The sequence below is a fragment of the Suricata suricatta genome, chromosome 11, assembly GCF_006229205.1.
Source record: "Suricata suricatta isolate VVHF042 chromosome 11, meerkat_22Aug2017_6uvM2_HiC, whole genome shotgun sequence".
Taxonomy (NCBI): domain Eukaryota; kingdom Metazoa; phylum Chordata; class Mammalia; order Carnivora; family Herpestidae; genus Suricata; species Suricata suricatta.
Genome location: NC_043710.1, coordinates 80,455,088 through 80,475,569, shown reverse-complemented (window position 1 = coordinate 80,475,569; position 20,482 = coordinate 80,455,088). Strand labels below are relative to the sequence as shown.

The following is a 20,482-nucleotide window of genomic DNA, read 5'->3' as shown; positions in this document are numbered from 1 at the left end:
CTTACCCACCCACTTGCTGTACTCCCACGCTTCTGGGCACCGTGTCTGATTATCACTATTCTCTTCCTGGCCCTGGTCCGTGTGTGCAGTCCCTGCTGCCTGGGACTCATCCTACTCATGTGCCAGTCCTTTGACACCTGGATGATGATACCTCTCCTAGGGACTTGCTCCCTCCTCTGTGTCCAGTACCTTCTGCGTGAGGTATCACCATACTTGTTGGGGACACAGAGCACAGGCTCAACAGCCGGTTGGCTGTTGACTGTCCTGTCAGAGGCTGCATACCCCCCACAAGAACACTTGTGACATAAGCTTTCTCCCCCCACACTATAACCTTTCTGAGAACACCAAATGGATCTTTCTAACCTGTTTTAAAGTCCACCAGCGCATCTGCAGTGCTATGTGCCTGTGAACTTCTGAAGCTATGTTAACTGAGAAGAGATCTGCATTTTCATTGTGCTGCCACTCAGCTCAGTTGTGCTCATTCCTGTTTTTGAGAGGCCTCTCCTTGTGCTGCAGCTCAAACTCCCCTTCCTTCCTTACGTGCACATTCTTTTTCCAGTTTGGACGCCTGAGCACATCCAGGCAATAGGCAGCAGTGTGGTGGCCCTCAGAGTCCCTGTGTACATCATGGCGCGTAGAATCAAAGGCAGGAACATCTTTGCTGCCTGAGTGACAGCAGTAAGAGGGACTTGGTGAACCTCGAATAGATTTTCATTTAAGATCTAGCTCTGAAAATGACTCATTTCCATTTAGCAAAACCACTTTGCTCATGCTGAACACCATTTTTCCTCCTGCTTTCATAGAGTGGAGGACACTTCCTGACAGTCACCCCACCTGAGTTGTCAACAGAATTTGTATTTATAAACCACAGAGAAAACAGAATTGAATGTTTTCACATGATCTCATAATTCTCCCAGGAAGGAGAACTAATAGGAGATCCTCTTCACACATTCCTTCCTGGTTCCAAGCAGTGTTAATGAGGAGCTCAGGCTGCTAGGAAACCAACCAAACACTGAAATGAGGGACTCATGGGGAATGAGCGGAACTAAAGTGAGAGGCTTTCTCCCCGTTTCTGCGGCATATGGTTCCTAATGCCAAAACAGAAGCACTCAGTGCCTCTGAGCCAAGAACACTGAACATACAGAAAACTTGTCTGTTTCAAAGAGGTTGCATTTTTCGCATATATATCATTGCACCTGTTCGATAAACTGGACCCCCAAATTACTGCTTTTAGTGACAAAAGCAGTCCCGATTCAGCTGTGCTCAGAGGAGGGGTAGGGCAGGAGTTCTGCTGGTCCACTCATCTCCTGTAAAAGGAGGACCTGGATGGAGGCTCTGTAATCCACTAAGTAGTCTGGATCATGGCACCTCAGGTGCTAGACCTGCCAGGCAAGTAGCCAGAACATATAGGTAGGTGCTCAATCAACTCATACTGACTGAATGCCTGCTCCTAGGCTGCTCCCTTACCAGAGAGAACAAATTGCCATGTGGTCCGCCAGCAGGCACACCCAAGAGCAGCAATGCCAGGGTGGAGAGGCTGTAGGACACGGGCTGCCGGCACGAAACTGCCGCCATTCAACCCAGCACTTAACAACATGTCTCTCTCGTGCCTACCACACTGCAGACGCAGTGGCAGCCCAGTGAGTAAGCTGCACAGGACAGCTTGTAACTGACCGCAAGGACAGACGGAGGACGAAGGAGGGCGGCTGACCCCGAACAACGTGGGGGTTGGGGTCGCCTCCATCCCCTCCACAGTCGAAAATCCACACATAATTTCTGACTCCTCAAAAACAACTACCAATAACCTACTGTTACCGAGAGCATCAACAGAGGATTAACACATATTTTGCATGTTACACACGTCACATACTGTACTCATAACAAGGCATGATGCTGGAGAACAGAAAGTCCATGGAAAAACGTAATCCATGGAAGATACGCTTATGGAATGGCACTGTAAACAATCTGCACATACGTGCACCTGTGCAGCTTAAACCCGCCTTGTCTAAGGGCTACGTAGAGGCGTGGGGAGCACTGCTGAGGCGGCCAGAGCACCATCAGGGGTGTCTCATCTCATCTGTAGGGTCAGGGAGGGCTTCTGCTGGAGGGTGAGGCGGTGGCCACCAGGGAAGGGGAGGTTGGAGGTCAGGACATGATGTGTAAAGACTCCCCGGTCAGGCAGAAGGGGGTGCATGTAGGACCAGGACACCACCGCCAGGTCTGGTGTGCAGAGGACTGAGGAGATGGCCAGCGAGGAGGCGGGAGGGGCACTGAGACACACAGGGCACGACCTTGCACACTGCACTAGACTGTGGATGGTGAGAAGCTCTGAAGCAAGGCAGTGGGACAAAGTCCTCTAATTCACCTCTAACTCACCTCTACTTTGAAATAAAAGGAAATAACAAGATTAGAAAAACCACCCAACAGGGGGTGAGAAGACAGGCTGTCCCCACAGCTGGTGGTGGGTCCTCAACAGGCTACTGAACCCGAAGGCTCATCTGGCTCCACAGCTGACCTCCATGACATACACGGCACCTGCCAGGGCCCACACGTGACACCACCCAGCAGGGCTGCCTGAGGCCGGCAGGAGCATGCAAGAGGGGCGCTGCTCAGGGAAGCTGTGCCTCAGCTTCCCCGTCAGTCAAACAGGAACCTCACTGGGTGGTTGGGAGTTGAACTGAGTTCATTTGTGTAAAAGCACTTAGAAGAGTGCTTGACATTCCAGTAGTGCTCAGTCTATGGAGTTACTGTAATTATCACGAGATGCTGACAACGCACTACAATGTTGCCAACCATCAGAAACACCCTCATCTAGTAAGAGACGTGTCTCAAAGCAGAAGGAGTTCTACTGCGGCTCCAGCAGCCACACTGTGGCCACAGGAGAGACTCAGCAGAAGCCAGCTTATTCCCATGAGAACTTACTCTCAGGAGTGCTGATTGCTCGTTTCGTCACGGGGTCAACAGCTCCGCTGGACTCCTGCTCCAGGCTGTAGGAAGTTGCTAGGATAAAACAGGAAAGTTTTATCTGTCAAAAAAAACCCCCACACAATATCAAAGGGCAAAACAATCAAATGAGGGAAAATATTAGCAAAATATCTGACAAAGTTATTATCCCAAATAAAGTGTTCTTATAAATGAGGTAATTCAGAAAGATACCAAAAATGATAAACATGAGAAATAATGTCCATCTCCACTAGGATTCAAAGGAAAGGAAATTAAAACCATAACCAGCTTTGGTCTATAAAGCTCGGCAAAGACAGAAAATTGTAAAACTAGTGTTTCTAAGTAGGAAAAGGGACACTGGTGTGCCTTGGCTCCCACCAGCGTACAATGTGGAGTGAATTACAGAGAGCAGTCTGGGGCTTTAAAAATAAATGTTCATGGCCTTGGTGTGCTGGGAATTAAATCCTAAAGATTACGTATATATATAAGGATGTTTATTGTGACATTACTTACTTCAAAAAATTGAAAAACACCTATATGTCCAAGAACAGGGTAATAGTAAATAGGTTCTAGTACTTCCACAAGATAGAACACTACAAAGCCACTGGGAGAAAACACGGAAAAAAGTTCATGGAAAAATGTTCACTGTTATTATCAGTATGTGCAGGGAAGCGGATTACAAACCAGAAATGCACACTAAGATCACAACTTAAAAATTTTTTAAGTTTATTTGAGAGAGACAGAGACAGTGTGAGTGGGGGAGGGGCAGAGAGAGAGGGAGACACAGAATCTGAAGCAGGCTCCAGGCTCTGCAATGTCAGTGCAGAGCCCCCTCCGCCCACACCAAATGTGGGGCTCAAACTCACGAAACCATGAGATCATGACCTGGGCCAAAACCGGGAGTCAGACGCTTAACCGACTGAGCCCCCCAGGTGCCCCTAAGATCACAACTTTATAAATAAAGCCAAATGCATGTGTGTGAGGAATCGAAAGACTAGAAGAATTAACACCTCACCGCTATGGGTGAGTTTTCACTTCACTCTCTTTTCCAAATCTCTTATAAATATGCATTGCTTTATTACCTAGAATCCCAAATCCCCAAAGTTGTTTGTTTTAAAGAAAACAGAAATCATTTTGAAAGCAGTGAGAAGGAGGCCTGTTCTGTCTTTTCCTTTGTATGCTCACTGTGTCTGCAACACAAAACCCCACATGTCTACCAGCCCCCGGAGCTACCCTGGGACGTGGGACTCACCACGATGGCACATTTTGTCCAGGCTCTGAGAGCTTAAAGGGAATGACAACCCTCTCATACTCCGACTCCGGTGACTGTTGTTGGACTCCACAGCCTTCTTGACAGAATTCAGGATTGCAATGGTGCTCAGGGACATGCGCCTGGGGAGCAAAACAGGCCACAGACATGCAGAGGAGGCTGAAAACACTGGAGGGACTGCCTTCTGCCTCTCGAGTGTGCCCTCATCCACACCCATTTCAGATTTAAGTGAGAGAAGCCTGCAGGGTGTCGGTGAAAACGCCCAGTGGGGAGGACACAGACACCACAGAGAAGGCGGTGAGAGGCAGGGGTCCCCATTACTGACGCGCTTGGCTCCATACCTGCCTTTGGGCATGAGTGTCTTGAATAGCCCCGTCTCAAGGGAAGAAGACTGAGCTGGTGCCTGGCCAGCAGTCGCCCTGGGTGTTGAGGGCTGGCTTGACGCGGGCACAGCAGCACCTTCTTGACCGGCCAGAGCTGGCATCCCTTCGAAACTTGGAGCAGCCTGTCAGGGAAGATAAATAAGACCTATTTATCTACTGACACTTTTATTTACTTATTTTTAAGTAGAACCTTTACATGCCTGAGCATGTCCATAAGTAATTTATTTTAAAACCATGTCAGCCCTGGGCGCACAGAACTTTCTCTCCAGAAACAGTTGTGGCAGATGTTGTGGCGTTAAAGAGAAAAAAGATTAAGTTAGTTTGCCCTTACCATTTTTTAATGTAGCAGATATGTCTGCATTTCTCAGAGAGGTGAGCACACTGTCTGGAAGTGCACAGCAGCTCACCTAGAAATACCCAAAGTGACATTCTGTCCAAAACAGGGGCACACGGGAAGCAGGACCATAAATGAGTGGAGACACCTAGGGGGATCTGGTCAGCTGTGACCCCTAATCGGTATAATCAGATTAAACAGCGGACTACCAGCTTGCGTTCTGGGCATTTGCACACTTCCGCCAACTACTACGATGACGACTTTCCAGATCAGCTCAACTGGCCATGAGGGATGGGAAGCTGTCCTGATCGAGTGATCCGTGTGGCACACACGGCAAGGGAACACGAAACGGTCCCAAAGGTTTTGGTCACACCAGCCTCGGCCTGTGCGTATGTTTCGAGAAGCACTGGGAAAGCGAGCGGCAGAGGGAAGACTGAAGGTGGGCGCCCCACGCCTGCGCCGTGTGCACCCCGTAGGCCCTGTAGGCCGCCCACTCACGTCTGCCGGCCTCGCCAGCTCCTGCTCCTGCGCTAGCTGCTCACTGTACTTCTTCATGTCGTACTCGAGCTCCGCCGCCAGCTGCTTGTCCAATGCAAAGAAGTCCTTGATTTCATCGCGGTAATCCTGCATCACTTCCTAAAACAGACCCCAGAGGCACCCTTTAGTAAGTTTTCTTGAATAAATAAGCTCTCCAACCTGACCTGACAAATACTAATGGGAACAGGAAGACGTGTGTTGCTGACAGCAGACTATTTCTAGTACATCATCCAACAAGTAGCGTAACGGCATTTTCCCAGGAAATGCCAACCACACTGTACTTATCACACAAGCCAGTGAGTTTGACCTAAGACATTAACTATTAATTCTGATCTCCTAGGGAGCTTCCTGCCTATCTGTCAATTAACAGGAAATTTCCCAGGTTCCTGATGAGGGACAAAGGACAAGGAATAATACCATCTTAGCCTAAAGTAGAACTGATAACAGGGGCACAGAACTCCTACCAATAAGCCACCCCCTTTCCATTCCTGAAGACTGGGATGGGGATGGTGACGTGTCTAGGTGGTCAGGCTTGGCTCTAGGTAACCACTGGTTTAAAGGATCTTGTAGTGTCAGGACCCTTAGGAACTGAAGCCACAGGTGAGATGGGCAGGTGATACGTGGCATGTGCTGGAGTAGACAAGGTCTCCAGAACAGATTACAGGAAGCAGTGTAGGGTAAAAGCTGCTCATCTATCAGTCCACACAGGCTTTCTGAGAGGACTGCAACTATCGTTGTGCCTTCTGAAAACAGGACAGAAAACCTTTTATCATATGAAGGTAAGAACATTCTCTGGTCTGGAAGGGGGCTGCCAGGGACCAGGCCTCCTTGCTAACAGTGTTAGAGGGAGAAGATTTATCGTAGCCCCAGCTGTAAGGGAAGTCCCAACAAAGGGAAGGAACTCTATGAACGCTTCTGGCTGCCAGCAACAGAGGGCTGCCTGGGCGAGAGGGCGCAGTGGCGGAGCTGCGTGCACGGAGGCTGCCGGTGACACGTGCCACACTGCAGGGGCTGGAGGAAGGCCGCTGTGAGCCGTCCTCTGGGCGTGTGCTCAGGCAGGAGACACACTCATTGTTCTGAAGCCTTTCAGCAGTTTACTGAGGATCTAAACTCCTTTTTTTCTTTCTAAGCTAAGGGCAATAAAAGTAAAAGAATAACTGGAAGTTGTCACTTTTCCCCAAGCAATTGTCCTATCTCTCTTACCTTAACTTCCTTCAGTTTAAAGAGCTATTTGAAGAATTTACATTCAGTGTAATTTGGTGGTAGCCCTTATGGGAAAAAAATTGTTTTAGAACTTTTGGGGGAGGAGGGGGGAAGAAAATAGCATACTGTAAAGAGAAAGGGCAAAATGTTGCATTTATCTCTGATTGAAAAACTTTGCCAGAAAGGTCAGGAGCCCCATTTATATCTGCAGGGCAAGTCCACATATCCTGGGTGCTTAGACTATGACCTTTGATGGCTCTGGATCCCACCAGTGGTAGCAGCCCAGCCCCCATCAGTGCTCCCCAAGACCCACTGCTGTTTCCTGATGCAGAGGCAGGGTTAAAGGCAAACACCCCCAAATTAAACATGACACCCATTCACTTTATCCCTCACCAGAATGAACTAAGATGATGCCTTTGTCCCTTGACCCCAGCTGAGAAAGCCTTCAGAACTGAATCTCAAAACTGGCATCAAGGACACACACACTCAGCATAGTGGGTCAGCCCTTCATAAACTCAACTGCATGAAAGAGGCAAGACCTGGCTTTTGTGGAACCTATGGTCAAACTCCCTCTCTTCTCCCACGCAGTCAAAGGCCTATCAGGCTGGTCTAGTTCAAAAAAAACGTAAAGCTGGTTTTGTAGCATTCTGAGCTCCTGCATTCACTGACCAACTGCACCATCATAACTGTTGCAGATCCTGAGTAGTGACCTAGAAACGAGACACCCCAACCACAAAGCACATGGTCATCTTTTACCCTGAGATAGGTCATGAGTTCCCGCAAAGCTGGGATCTTCTTTTTCTCTAACACAGTCTTCAGGGAGATGATGATTGGAATAATATTTTCTATGAAATTCTTCTTCTGAACCTGTAGTAACACAAACAAAGGCATGTGTTGGATAAAGTTCTGAGACAAAGGCTTCTCCCTGACCTACTTCTTTCTGCACAGCCGATCTAGGGTGCTCCAGATGCTTGTTTTTATTATGATACTAGAGATGGTAGAGGACCTGGCACCTCTGTCCTGGAGACTTTACGAGCATTACTTCAAAACACTCAGAAGGCTTTGTGAAGGAGGGTGGGGAAAATGCTATTCTTACTTTCCAAACAAGAAACAGGAATTAGAAAAATGTTGAAAAACTTGACAACAAAGCTCCAAACCTCCACACAAATCCAACTCAGATCCATTCCATCCCTCCACTCTGGAGGAATGAAAATGAATTTACATCTAGCTACCCAAAAGAGACATTTTTTGCTCCTGCTGTGAAATGACAAATAGTTGAGAATGGCTAACCATGAGTCAGTTTTGTATCTCTGTTTGTGTGTCTAAACTTTGCACACATGTAGAAAAGGGTTATGTATTTATATAGTAGCTGATTTGACCAAGACTTCAAATTCTTCACCATGAATGGTCGCTAGCCACAAATAATTTGTAATAAATCTCTTAGAATTAAAAGTAATCATTATAGCAGCCCTGATATGTGGTAAGATTTATCATTTTCAATCTGAAAAGTATTCTTTTTCTTCTCATTTACAGTCACTAGTGTAAATTCCTTGCTTGTAAATCACTATTTCTAAAAAGTCTTATCACAGTCCTGAAATAAAAGGGCAATCAGTAGAGAAATAAACACTTTAATAAATATGAGTCTGAGCAGATGGTAAGTATAGTCTTAAAAAGTGGCCTAAGTGAATTCAACTCAATAAATGTTATCAAATGCCTTCTCTGTACCGACACAAAGCTAACCCTTGGGGATATAGAAATGAAGCCAAGAATTCTTGTCTTCAAGTTGCTTCTAGACCAGACTGTGTGCTCTGATATGTGGTGCAGTGTGACAGCTGGCAGGATGGTGAGGGACTTATGGACAAGGGATGCCTAGAGAGGCAGGGGCTTCTTTTGAAAAGATGTAGGAGTTTGGCGGCAAGGAAAGAGGACAGGGAGGGAGAGGCCCTGCAGGCAGACCGGGTAGTGTGCAAAGGCACAGCGGCAGGAGTGACGCTTCCCACCCAAGTAACCAATAGTGACCTGGAGAGAGCGGTCAGGGAGGGGGTGTGGAGACAGGAGGCGCAAGGGCGGGAGGGACACTCAACAGCTCTGTGTGTCTTGAAAAAGAATCAGTATTTTACCCAGAAGATGAAAGGAAGCCACCAAATGACTGACTAAAGGTAGCATTAGTGAGCTATAACTTAGATGCGATAAAATTTACCCATGTTAAGTGAACACTTTGATGAGTCTGACAACAGTACAGAGGTGAGTAACCAACACCACTGTCCACATAACCACCCGTAATCTATCGCCCTGAAGGTTCCCTGCTGCCTTTGCTGCCAATCTGCCTCCAGCCTCTTTTAAGCTGGAAGATAAAGTGATCCAATTTGTCCTTAAGAAAGACTGCTGTGGCAGCAAGTTGGTGCACAGCCTGGAACAGAAAGAAACTAGAGACCAAAGGGTGCCAGAAACGGCACCAGCTTCAGTGCACGCAGAACTGGTTGCAATGGGGTAGAGAAATGGGTTTGTGAGATAAGACATACAGGATCTGCTAACACACTGAATATCATCAAAAATCTATTTCTTTGAGGTCCAAAGCTTTCAGGGCTCAGGTGGGAAATACAGCCTACTAATCGAGGCCTGGTATAAGAACTGGGGCCTGGTGACTATGGCAATTTAGCAGCCCCCTAAATCAGTCTGATCCCAGTTTTCACACTCTGGCCGAAGAAAGCATGCACAGGTCATGCCAGACTCCAGACTGGGGTAGTACCGGGTTCCCTAACGGACAACGTGGTAGATAACAGTAGACACTGCGGGAGAAGAGACAAAGAGGAGAAAGAGGAGGAACTCTGTTTTGCCACCGTAAGTCTGAAATGTCTGTGGCATATCCAGGCAGGCAAGTGGGATGTGTTCAGGCTGCAAGAGAAGTTGGAGCTAGAAACACAGAGGCAGAACTGCCATCACTAGGGTGAGTGTTAAGACCATGGGTGAGAATGAAATCTGGATCCGAGGTAGACCACCAGTAGTTAGGGGGCAGACAGAGAAGCGTGGCAGTAAACAGGCCCGTTTACGGAACAACAGACTCACTTGCGAGATGAGCCTCTTCTGAGCTTCCTGCATGACTGCATTGGCCAAGGCTGTGTCATCTTCTTCCATAAGCAGGTCCTTATCTGCTTTGGATCTCATGGCCAATAGCTTGATCTCCTTTGAGCTCAGGACCTCAAATGTATCTGAGAGCAACTCACTGGCTTCCATGTCCAGGGGCAAGATGCCGTCAGCAAAGCATGCTGAGAGAGAGCACAAAAGATCACCTCTGAGAAAGAGTCCAGCCCCAGGGGGGAAATGTATCCCACAGAGCTAAAAGGGCTTCTCTTGGCTTTAAGGTGGGGGTCAACATGGGCACAGCTGATGTAAAAGAAGGGAAAAATGGGGTCTTCCCACAGTACCAGGGTCTCATTTGCTGCAGGTCTGCACTAGCCATACAGCATGTCATTTTGAAATATACACTTTATCCCAAACACACCAGGCCTACCCAAAATACTAAGGCAGATTTTAGAAGTAATATTGAATCGCTGTTCATCTGTGAAGTGCTCCAGAAGAAATTTGTAGATTTTCATTCGTTTCTGCTTATTTGTCTTCCCCTTCAGTGAAAACAGCCTCTTCTCTCTATGGCAAAACAGAACAATTTACCCCATCATGTGGGCAAGAGTACAAGGTCAATACTTTCAATAGCATTCTGCAGCATCCTAAAAGCCATCTACACAAGGCTACACAAGGAAGTGCACAGAGGAGGTGACAGTGTTTCCCAGAGGGACTTCCCTTGGGATGCTATGTGCACGGAGCCACCAGCCCAGAGAAGGAAGGCCCACTGCAAGGAATGCCAAGGCCATTCACCCAGCCTTTCCCAAGAGCTTCACTGACCTCTCTGACTGGGGGAATTTGTTATACTTCTCATGCTTCTCATAGTTATTGAAGTGGAAGATACACTCAATGAAGTGCTGGAAGAACATGACCGGATTCCTCTTCAGTAACAGGTGAGCCAGGCAAAACTCCCCGAAACTGCAAAGAGGGAGCAAACAGAAGAAAGAGACCCGTTTGCTGTTTGTAGAAAGCCTCTAAACTTACATAAGAACGCTGAGATGTGATTAAGAGAAAAGGATATGTAATCTATCGCAATACACCGCTTCACTCAGATCAAAAGCAAGATACAAATTTAGCTTCTTTTGTCTGTCCTTGCTCAACAGCCTCCTTTTTGAATCCAAGGTCAGCATAAAGGCTTTTTCTACTAGGATTCTTTTCAAAATTCTAACAAGGTGTTATTATTCAGCTATCCTTCAAATGTGGGAAAACAACCAACTGACCTCAAACTGCTCTTCAAGCAGAACCCTGTGGTCCTCACGGCTGATGCAATGACAAACCACCAACAGAAAATGAACACTTGGGTTCCCCACCCCACCTTGAGGTTTGCTGCCACAATAATAAGCAAATCCTGTTTTAGTGCCTGGGACTTTCTCAAGAATTGGGGTTAATTACAAAAGCCTCAGAGTTTGGGTCAGAACAAATAGTGATGGACTCTCACTAAGCTTTGGACTCATCAGCAAGCCCCAAGCACTCTCCTTTCTCCTGTGCCCCCAAATCTTGGCGAGGCATCCAACACGCACACGTACCAGGCTAGCCAGTGAGACACCAGTGTCACCACACCCACCTGAAGGGCAAAACACTAATGGTTTCCAAAGTCAAACTGACATGGACAAAAGGCAGACTATCCAACTACAGGCCCCGGACAGTTTTAGTAGGAGATAGAGTTTGCTCAGGGGACAGCATGGGGTGGTGCAAACGTGGCTCTGACCCATCCAGACTGTGCAACCAATGTCTTAATTTCATTTCATAGATAAATGCAGTTTCCACCTACACAGGGGCACCAGTCAGCTCTCAGAGGTGGAGGGTAGTGACAAGGATGACCCAAAACAATTCTTGGCTTTGGGATGCATAGGACTTGCAGGAGATTCACCTTCTTCTAATGATCCTCCTGTGGCTAATATTAAAATCACTCTACATTCAAAGCATACACATCAATTAAAACTTAGAGAAGGTAGTTCCAAAAACTTGATGTTGGGAGTAAGCCTAGGTAAAAATTCCACTGTAAATAGTAGCACTTTGACTATTCATTCACCCAGGAAATAAGGGAGCAGACTGACATAATTCTTTACATAAAAAAAGTAAAAAACTCTGTATCATAAAGGGAATCTCTCATGCAGAATTTAACTTAAGGCCCGCTAGAAACACTTGCTGATCTAGGAGCATCAGTATGTTCTACACAAACTGCTGCTCAGTAGACCCGGGTGAAGGTCACAGCATCAGGTGAAGTTCTTTCTAAAACAAAGCTTACTCTGGGAAGCCATCTGTGACCAAAAATGGAGAAAACCATTAAGTAAACAAAAATGATTCCCTGAGGAACAAGATGTCACTTTCTGCATTGTTTTATTATAGTCAACCTCCCAACGCACAGCAGTTCTTACAACTACCTGCATTTTCTCCTCATATTTGAAGTCATTCATGTCACAGTAAGATCAGACAGAATCCAGGAACTCTTCTGCAAGAAGAGGGGCTGCTCTGAGCTTCAACTTGCGAGCTTCGACCTGATGTCAAACACTCCTCTACTCAGAGTTCAGGTCAAGAATACACACCGGGAGAGGAAACTGATGGGCAAGATACCACAGTCTACTCCCCAGTGAACAACTCACTTAACCAACTATACATACAAATCTAATAGTAACAAAAATTATGCAAAAGATTCACATGCTCAGGGCTGGATGCAGAGTAAGAGGGCTCTGCATTATGAGAAGCCAGAAACCACAGTCAATGGGGTAACATCCAGCACTAGTCCTGCTGCTGCATTTACTAGGGCTTAAAAGGGTATGTTTCAGCCCTGACTGGATTAAACTCACAGATTCTACTAGTTTGATAATCTAGAAAGAGAGACAATTCTGCATTTGTTTGTTTGTTCGTAGGCTGTAAAGTTAAAAGAAATTAACATTCCAAGCAGTGCTTCCTGGAGCATTCCCTTAGAGTGGCAGAAGGCAGCACTTTTCCGGTACCTGGAACAGAAAGCTCCAAAGATACCACCTCACTAAGTTTAGATCTCAGCATCCTTTCCCACTACTTCTCATCCCTGAGGACAATTAAAAGGAACAGCACATAATCACACCGCCAATTCAGGGATACTGATGTGTAGACATTTTACACAGCATTAATTGTATTATGTGGAACACAAGCTAAATCTGGGTCATAATAATCTTACAGAAAACAATTACTATTCTCTTAGTAAGAATCCAAATCCAGATTTTAAACAGCCTTACTTCCACGTTCAGTATTACTAGGAACACAAAAATCTGACTCTTCTCAGATGTTTTCCCATGCCAAATGCTATTCTGAAGCAGCTATCTGTTCAATAAAGGCCACTGTTCATGGACTCCTATTCCCGATCTGGCCTATAGCATGGTCAATCTCAGACCCATTTACGCCAGAATTCTCTTCAAAACTTGAGGCAAGTAATTTCCCACATCCATGTGATCCTTGGCTATTCCATCCCAAATCTCTCTCACATCCCCACACTGTTCTGTTTCTTTTCTCGTCATCTCACTTCCCATGTCTCTTCTCCCCTCTCCACACTTTCCTTCGCAAATCAGGGCTGGCTTACCTCTGGGGACACCATTTCCCACAGTCTTCTTAAGGGAAGCCACTTGCTGCCTCTCCCCAATGCCAGAGCCTGGCAGGAGGGCCACATTCCACGACCGCCCCCTTTAATATATTTTTTTCATTTTTTTAATGTTTGCTTATTCTTGAGAGAGAAAGAGAGACCGAGCATGAGCAGGGGAAGGGACAGAGTGAGACAGGGACACAGAATCTGAAGCAGGCTCCAGACTCTGAGCTGTCAGCACAGAGCCTGATGCGGGGCTCGAACTCATGAGCCGTGAGATCATGACCTGAGCCAAAGCCAAACACTTAACCGACGGAGTCATCCAGGTACCCCCTCCCTTTTTGTTTTTCCATTTTTAATCCCCCCTCCCATAATATTTTCATTTTTTCATTTACCAAATGTTCACTGGGGGTCCACTCAGTCTCAAGCTCTCTTTTAGGGGCTAGGGATACTGCAGTCAACAAAACAAAATCTTGGCCCCTCCCAGATGCTTATATTCTAGCAGGTAGACAGATGTTATACATACAACACAAAGTATGCTGCCACAAGTGCTCTGAAGGAAAGGTTGTTTGGGGAAGATCTAGGAAAAAGGGAAGGGAGACTTGGCTTCCTTCACCTGGTCCACATAGTAATAGCCAGCCTTCTCTACAGAGGCTCTGGCTATCTATTTTGCTTCTCAACTGTTTGGTAACTGCTTCCGAGTTTTAGTTTTCTCCATTCCAGATCCCAGCATCACTGCTATGGTCTGAATATTTGTGTCCCCCACCCCTGCCACATTCTTATGTTGGAAACCTAGCTCCTAAGGACACAGTCTTAGGATGCTAGGCCTTTGGGGTTAGTGAATGAGATTAGCGTCCTTATAAACGAAGCCCCAGAAAGATCTCTCATCCCTCTGCCATGTGAAGATACAACAAGAAGCCTTCACCAGAACCCGACCGTGCTGGTGCCCTGGTCTCAGACTTCAAGGCTCCAAAAGGTGAGAAAGAAATTTCTGTTGTTTATAAGCTACTTGGTCTGGGGTATTTTGTTACAACTGCCTGAATGGACCAAGATAATCTCTCAGAGCATTTTCAGTGTCTACACAGACTCATTTAACCCTTAACTTTCTGTTTTTCTGATTGTATCGCCTCTAGTAACCCTCATATCTACGGTCTGGGAAGCTACTTTGCAGCCCCATCGGGGACATGTCACTACACCCGGAATACCCACTTCTGAAGTCAGCTAATCTACCTCATGGCCACACACACATGTATCTTTCCAGCTTTCTGACCTTCTCATCCCGATTCCTCTTGTTCCGCAGCTTTGCTAAACCCTCTAGGTACTCACTTCCTCTTTTCCCAACCAATCTCTGTCTTTACTTCCTTTTCTATCTCAATGGCCATTATCTTAGTCACTCTCTTGCCTTGAACCTCTCTGGCCCCGCCTTGTTGCCCTTCTGCGGCATTTGCCCAGTTAAACTCAAAACAACCCGCCTGTTACCTATCACTCTGTGAATGCTGTGCCACAAGGACACCATCTTGCGGGCAGAGGGGGAAATACATCAACACAATTTTGCAGCCTCCAAATTGTGGGTGTGTACGACCAATTAAAAATGTCATGTGAATATGCTCATGCCAGAATCTTCAGGAAATCCTCCTGGGCCAGAAATAAAAGCAACAGGCTCTGTCACTACAGTCTCTTTGGAAGACCTGTATTAGCAGATACATATGGAAAAACTAATGTGTTTGATGTAAGCAGACTGGCCTGACCTAAAACTAGGGAAAGAGACTAATATAAATTACAGTTAACAAAGGTAGTCATCAGCTCATCAAAGCTGAAAATCAGGGCCCACATTCGAACCACAGTTTAAACACACCCAGAATACAGATGTACAATGGAAACACTTAAAAGGGAAGTATCAAAATACTGTAAGAGGCACTGATAATCTTACTATGGTGTAAGTACCTATCTGTTCTTCTAATTTCTTTCTGATTCATACGCTGATTGCCTATATAGTGGGTTCTGTATATGTTACATACTGATTAATGCTCTTGTTAACATACATGCATAGGAGCTGAGAAAAGTAAGTAAACACAGAAGCAAGTTAAACAACCAATCTTACCCCGCAGGCTCATCATGTGAAAGCCTTCCCGACACTTCTAATTATGCCTGCTTCTGGGCTACACATTGCACAGAGAGCGCTGTGACAGCCAGTCTTACAGTAGCAGAGTAAAGGTGAGAGGGCAATGCTTTGCTATTTTGGTCCTTTCTCAATTATTTACACAAAGTAAAAGTAATCGTCTTAGCTTTTTATTTCTAATTCTAGATAGCATTAATTGGAATGTTAACCTTCTACTAGTTTAGTATGTAAAATATTCCTCCTTGAAAAATTATACCCAAAGAAAATTGAACGGAAATTCTTCCATGGAACTCAGAGTAAATCATTGGTGACCATATTTAGAACCCAAGGGACCCATTATTATAAGCTATTTATAGTTAATGAACTCCATAAAGACCTTTTCCCAACTGTGGCAGCTTTTGCCATGGCATTCAACATTCTATTTTCCAACTGTAGACTTGCTTTAAAAAGAATTATTCATGCAACATAATCAAGGTTAACTAATTCTGTGGGATCATTTCTCATCCCCTTGAAAATAAATCCTTAAAAAAATTATAGAATGATAGGAATTAACAAGTGACAAAGCAACTCCCTTCCCTTTCAGTTCTCAAGAAACACCCATTTCCAAGAAGCCTTGTAATTTGTATAATCTCATTTCACACTGTGTGATTGTCTTAATTACGAGAATTTCTTCTTTATAATTTCTACACTTAAAAGAAACCCTTAACTCCATCAAAACTGACATTTTATTGGCCTAGAAATCAACACAGTTAAGTCAACAGTTAATGGCTAAAATTCCATACAATTTACAATGACAAAATCATACACTGCTCTTCATTATTCCTTCAGGGGAGAATCAACAATGTTAACAAATGTAGTCATTTCTGACATAATTTAATATTCAATCTGGATGAGGGATTTTTTTTTAAAATTTATATGCAGAATAAAGCTTTGTTGGGCCACTAGGTGGCTCAGCTGGTTAAGTGTGTGACTCTTGATTTGGGCTCTGGTCATGATTTTGGGATCGTGAGATCAGGCCTGCCGTCATCCTCTGTGCTGACAGCATGGAGCCTGCATAGGATTCTCTCCCTTTCTCTCTGCCCCTTCCCACTTGCACATGCATGCCCCCCCCCCAAAATAAATAAACATTTAAAAAAATAAAGCTTTGTTATAAAGCTTGAAAATCTGCTAATTTTCAGGCAACTGCCAAAAGTTCACTAAATTCTAAATAACTCAATTCTAAACCCATTTTTAGAGGAAAGAGATCTAATATACACTATAAATTTGGTAAATCATTCAATTAGCTGACATGAGAGGAAAGTTACCTGGCAATATCCGGGTGTGAATCTATCAGAGTGCTAACAAATCGAAAAAACAGAGAGCCCTTCCATTTCACGAATTCTTCCTGTACAAAGAGAAACCAGAATATTTAAGGAACAACTGTAATATACAAACCTTAAATGCATTCAGTCATAAAACTGACTGTTAACTTTCTTTTGTTTAACATCACACCTGTCAGCCACTCGGTCTGCCTGTGGCACATTAGCGCAGTTTGTTAGCACTCACTTCCCGACCACCTTGAGAGCAATGTATTTGTTTTAACTTTGTTTTTTAATGTTTTATTTATTTTTGATACAGAGAGAGACAGAGCATGAGAGGGGGAGGGGCAGAGAGAGAAGGAGAGGCTCTGAGCTAGCTGTCTGCACAGAGCCTGATGCGGGGTTCGAACCCACGAACGTGAGATCTGACCTGAGCCGAAGCTGGAGGCTTAACTGACTGAGCCACCCAGGCACCCCGCAATACATTTGTTAATCACAAAGGAAAGTGGAGGGATATGTGGGTAGAAGAGCATCATATCTACTCTATTAGAAAAAAGGCTCAAGCACATGGTTTTAAAAGGGAGAGTGCCAATGGTGCCTGACCACATAAAAAATAAGCCTATTGAATATACTAGAATGGATATACAGCCTAGCTAATGCCTTCTTTTTCAAGATCAAATATCATTTCCTTCCTCACTATAGGCTAAACATATGTTCTCAATGGGAAGAAAAATATCGAATGCTCTGTTCGCTGAGAGTTCTGAGTTCACCAAGTTCTTTCACGTCTCAGCGGACTCTCGGCAATGCTGAAACAGCAGGGCAGATATGATCCCCACTTCACAAAAGAGGAAGTTACGTTTGAGAAGCACTGACTTGTTCAAAGTCAAGAATGACAGAATCGCAACCAGAACTACTGTCCACTGAGAGGGCTCTTCCCTGCATGGAGCTTAATTGCAAAAATGAAACTTCACATTGGCTGACAGGGTATCTGAACATACGCCCAAAACAAGTATTAGGAATAATCTGTTTAGAAAGGCTGTACGGAACATTAGAAAAATGATATTTTAAACCAGAGAAGAGGCTGATTATTTTTGGATTCTACTACAGAGCAGCACATTTCCTATACTACTCAAATTTTCCTTGAAACCAGAAGCAATAGTGGAAGGAAAAAATATGACAGGCTCAGTTCTCATACATACCTGCAAGAGATTGGTAAGCAAGATGAGGGTCTGCTTTCGGATGAACGGATTCGAATCCTTCAGACACATAGAGATATTGGGAATGTACTTGTCCACCATGACGGTGTACCGGATGCAAAGGTCGCACATGACAATGACAACATTGTTGCGAACGGCCACATCATCACACACCTCCAGCTCTCGCACAAGGGCCGGGATGCTCTTCTTTGCCAGATCCTCATGCTGTAGGCACAGCTTACCTGTCACAGAAGATGAAGATGTCATGGGGCGCCTGGGTGGCTCAGTCAGTTAAGCGTCCGACTTCGGCTCAGGTCATGATCTCACCATTCATGGGTTCAGGCCCTGCTTCGGGCTCTGTGCTGACAGCTAGCTCAGAGCCTGGAGCCTGTCTTTAGAGCCTGTGACTCCTTCTCTCTCTGACCCACCCCCGCTCACGCTGTCTCTCTCTCTCTCTCAAAAATAAATAAAAACATTAAAAAAAATTAAAAAAAAAAAGATGAAGATGTCTTGAGTAATAATTCTATGCCTAAATTTTCTCCAGATGTATCTTGCTATGGATTTTGCTTGATCAAAGTTAAAATATCATGTCAACAATCACAAAGAAACAAAAACCCATACTACTAAATATAAGGAAGTTCGAAATAACAAAAAACAAAGCCCCCCCAGGGTTTCACAAGACATACACTAAGAGATGTTCCTTCACTGGAGTAAAACTATCTTCTTTTTAAAGTCAACATTTGAATGTGAGAGTTGTCTACTTCCCTGGAAAATGACTAATAAAATCTAACAGCTAAAAAGATTAGTAAGGAATTTGAAATCTAGGCTAGGCAAACAGGAAAGAATGACCACCTCATTGTATTTTTCATTCACAGTTTGGAGGAGGAAGGCTGTTGTTAAGTTTTGTTGGTTTGTATTTTTTTGTGGCCTGGGGAATGTTTTGCTCTCACTCACAATTCTTAGACTTTTGAAAAAATAACTGTTATTACAAAAACATTCATAAATCCTATCCAGCATAAAATACAGAGTCATACTAAAAATAGTTTAAAGTATAGCACAGAGGTCAGTCTTCTCAAGATTAACAACAATTTGAGTCCATGGGGAAACGTTTAATAGCTCACCTACCAGTTCTGGTTAAGTATCAGATAAACTATCTCCTTTTATGAACTGAACTGTAAATTTAGTTTTTCATTCCTGGAAGTGTGTAGTGCCTGATTTGGTCAGTGTAGACTTTATGGTGCCGCATCACGAATATTAAAAAACAACCCACACAAACAGGTATAATTGTGACAAAGTAACGCAAAAAACAAAACCTCCCTCCAGGGAGTGTCTTGAGTCTGAGCACCCTGGGCAGCTGCCAACTGAGGGCTCTCATTACCAGCACTCCGGTGTGCCTCTGAGCTGGGGGGTGCTGTCAGAATGCCCTCCCAAATTCACAAGAGTTACAATAAACACAAGCTCAGTGGATATAACATATTCCTAAGGTTGGCCTCTTCCAGCCAAAAAGCTACCTATGGAACTAAACTGCACAAACCATAGTGTGCCCACATTGTCCTTACTCACCCAAGGTGATGATGGCGTGTGCTCGAATCACGGAAGGCATGACAGAGCCTCTGACCTCGGAGAGCGGCTGAAAGGCTGGGGCTTCACTGCCACCTTGAGCTGATGTTGCTGCACGGAAGGAAAAGAGGGCTTATTTACAGTATCTGAGGGGCCAACCCCGCCTTAAAACAGCACATGCAGAGGATAATTCCAAGTGCCTTACAATAATCCACATCAACAGAAGAAGCTAGAATGGACTGAATCAGAAGGAAGGCTCGCTTCTCCACTCTGGCTGGACAAAGCTGGGCTATATCTCCTAAGGTAAAAATGTACTTCACCTGCAAAAAGAATTGGCTTTTCAATACAATAAGGCAAAAGAAAAATTAACTCTAGCTAGACATGTCAATATATTTTTGTGCCCCAAATTAAAACTATTTTTTTCATAAAAATACAAAGTCACTAAAAATTCAGTCATTACTTGGTAAAATTCACTCTACCTTTTATGTAAATATATTTAGTTAGTATGTTTAGTGACTACATAAGTTAAAAATTATGATGTTCTCATAGTTTACTCCACTATTAATGAACATTTACATTGTTTCTAATCCTCTGCTATTGTTTGCATTCCCTCTGAGGAAAACTTTTGTACCTATAAGCACCAGGGCTCAAAAGGCATAAAATTGTTTTACATTTTAAAACATATTTCTAAAGGGTCTTCCTGACTGGTTTACTATTTGTACTACTATGAAAAGCTTACAAGTGACGGCTTCCCCACAGCTGCCTCTACTGTGGGTTTATTAAGAACACACAGTTTGATGGTTAATGACACTGGTTTTTCCTTATCCCAGAAAAGCAACCGTGAGGCTAAACAATAAACTGTGAAAGGCTTATTTTAGAGTGAGGAAGCCAGTAAGTGTATGTATGTTTAAAAAATCCTGTACATATAGGTCTTAGTGGATTAAAGGAATACTTAAATTA

The 20,482-nt window shown here is 44.6% G+C and overlaps 1 protein-coding gene across 1 annotated transcript in view; it reads right to left on the bottom strand.

Annotated features, from left to right (window-relative positions):
• The window catches only part of NCAPD3 (non-SMC condensin II complex subunit D3), a 64,459-nt gene that overhangs the window by 2,054 nt on the left and 41,923 nt on the right, over positions 1-20,482 (bottom strand). Inside the window, exons 21-32 of the mRNA XM_029956346.1 lie at positions 19,728-19,842; positions 19,526-19,633; positions 17,966-18,204; positions 16,773-16,852; positions 10,571-10,708; positions 10,182-10,315; positions 9,737-9,936; positions 7,427-7,537; positions 5,429-5,566; positions 4,555-4,718; positions 4,196-4,335; positions 2,923-3,000 (exon numbers count right to left, since the gene is read on the bottom strand). Of these exons, the coding sequence (XP_029812206.1) occupies positions 2,923-3,000; positions 4,196-4,335; positions 4,555-4,718; positions 5,429-5,566; positions 7,427-7,537; positions 9,737-9,936; positions 10,182-10,315; positions 10,571-10,708; positions 16,773-16,852; positions 17,966-18,204; positions 19,526-19,633; positions 19,728-19,842 (1,645 nt within the window). The remainder of the gene's footprint in view (positions 1-2,922; positions 3,001-4,195; positions 4,336-4,554; positions 4,719-5,428; positions 5,567-7,426; positions 7,538-9,736; positions 9,937-10,181; positions 10,316-10,570; positions 10,709-16,772; positions 16,853-17,965; positions 18,205-19,525; positions 19,634-19,727; positions 19,843-20,482) is intronic.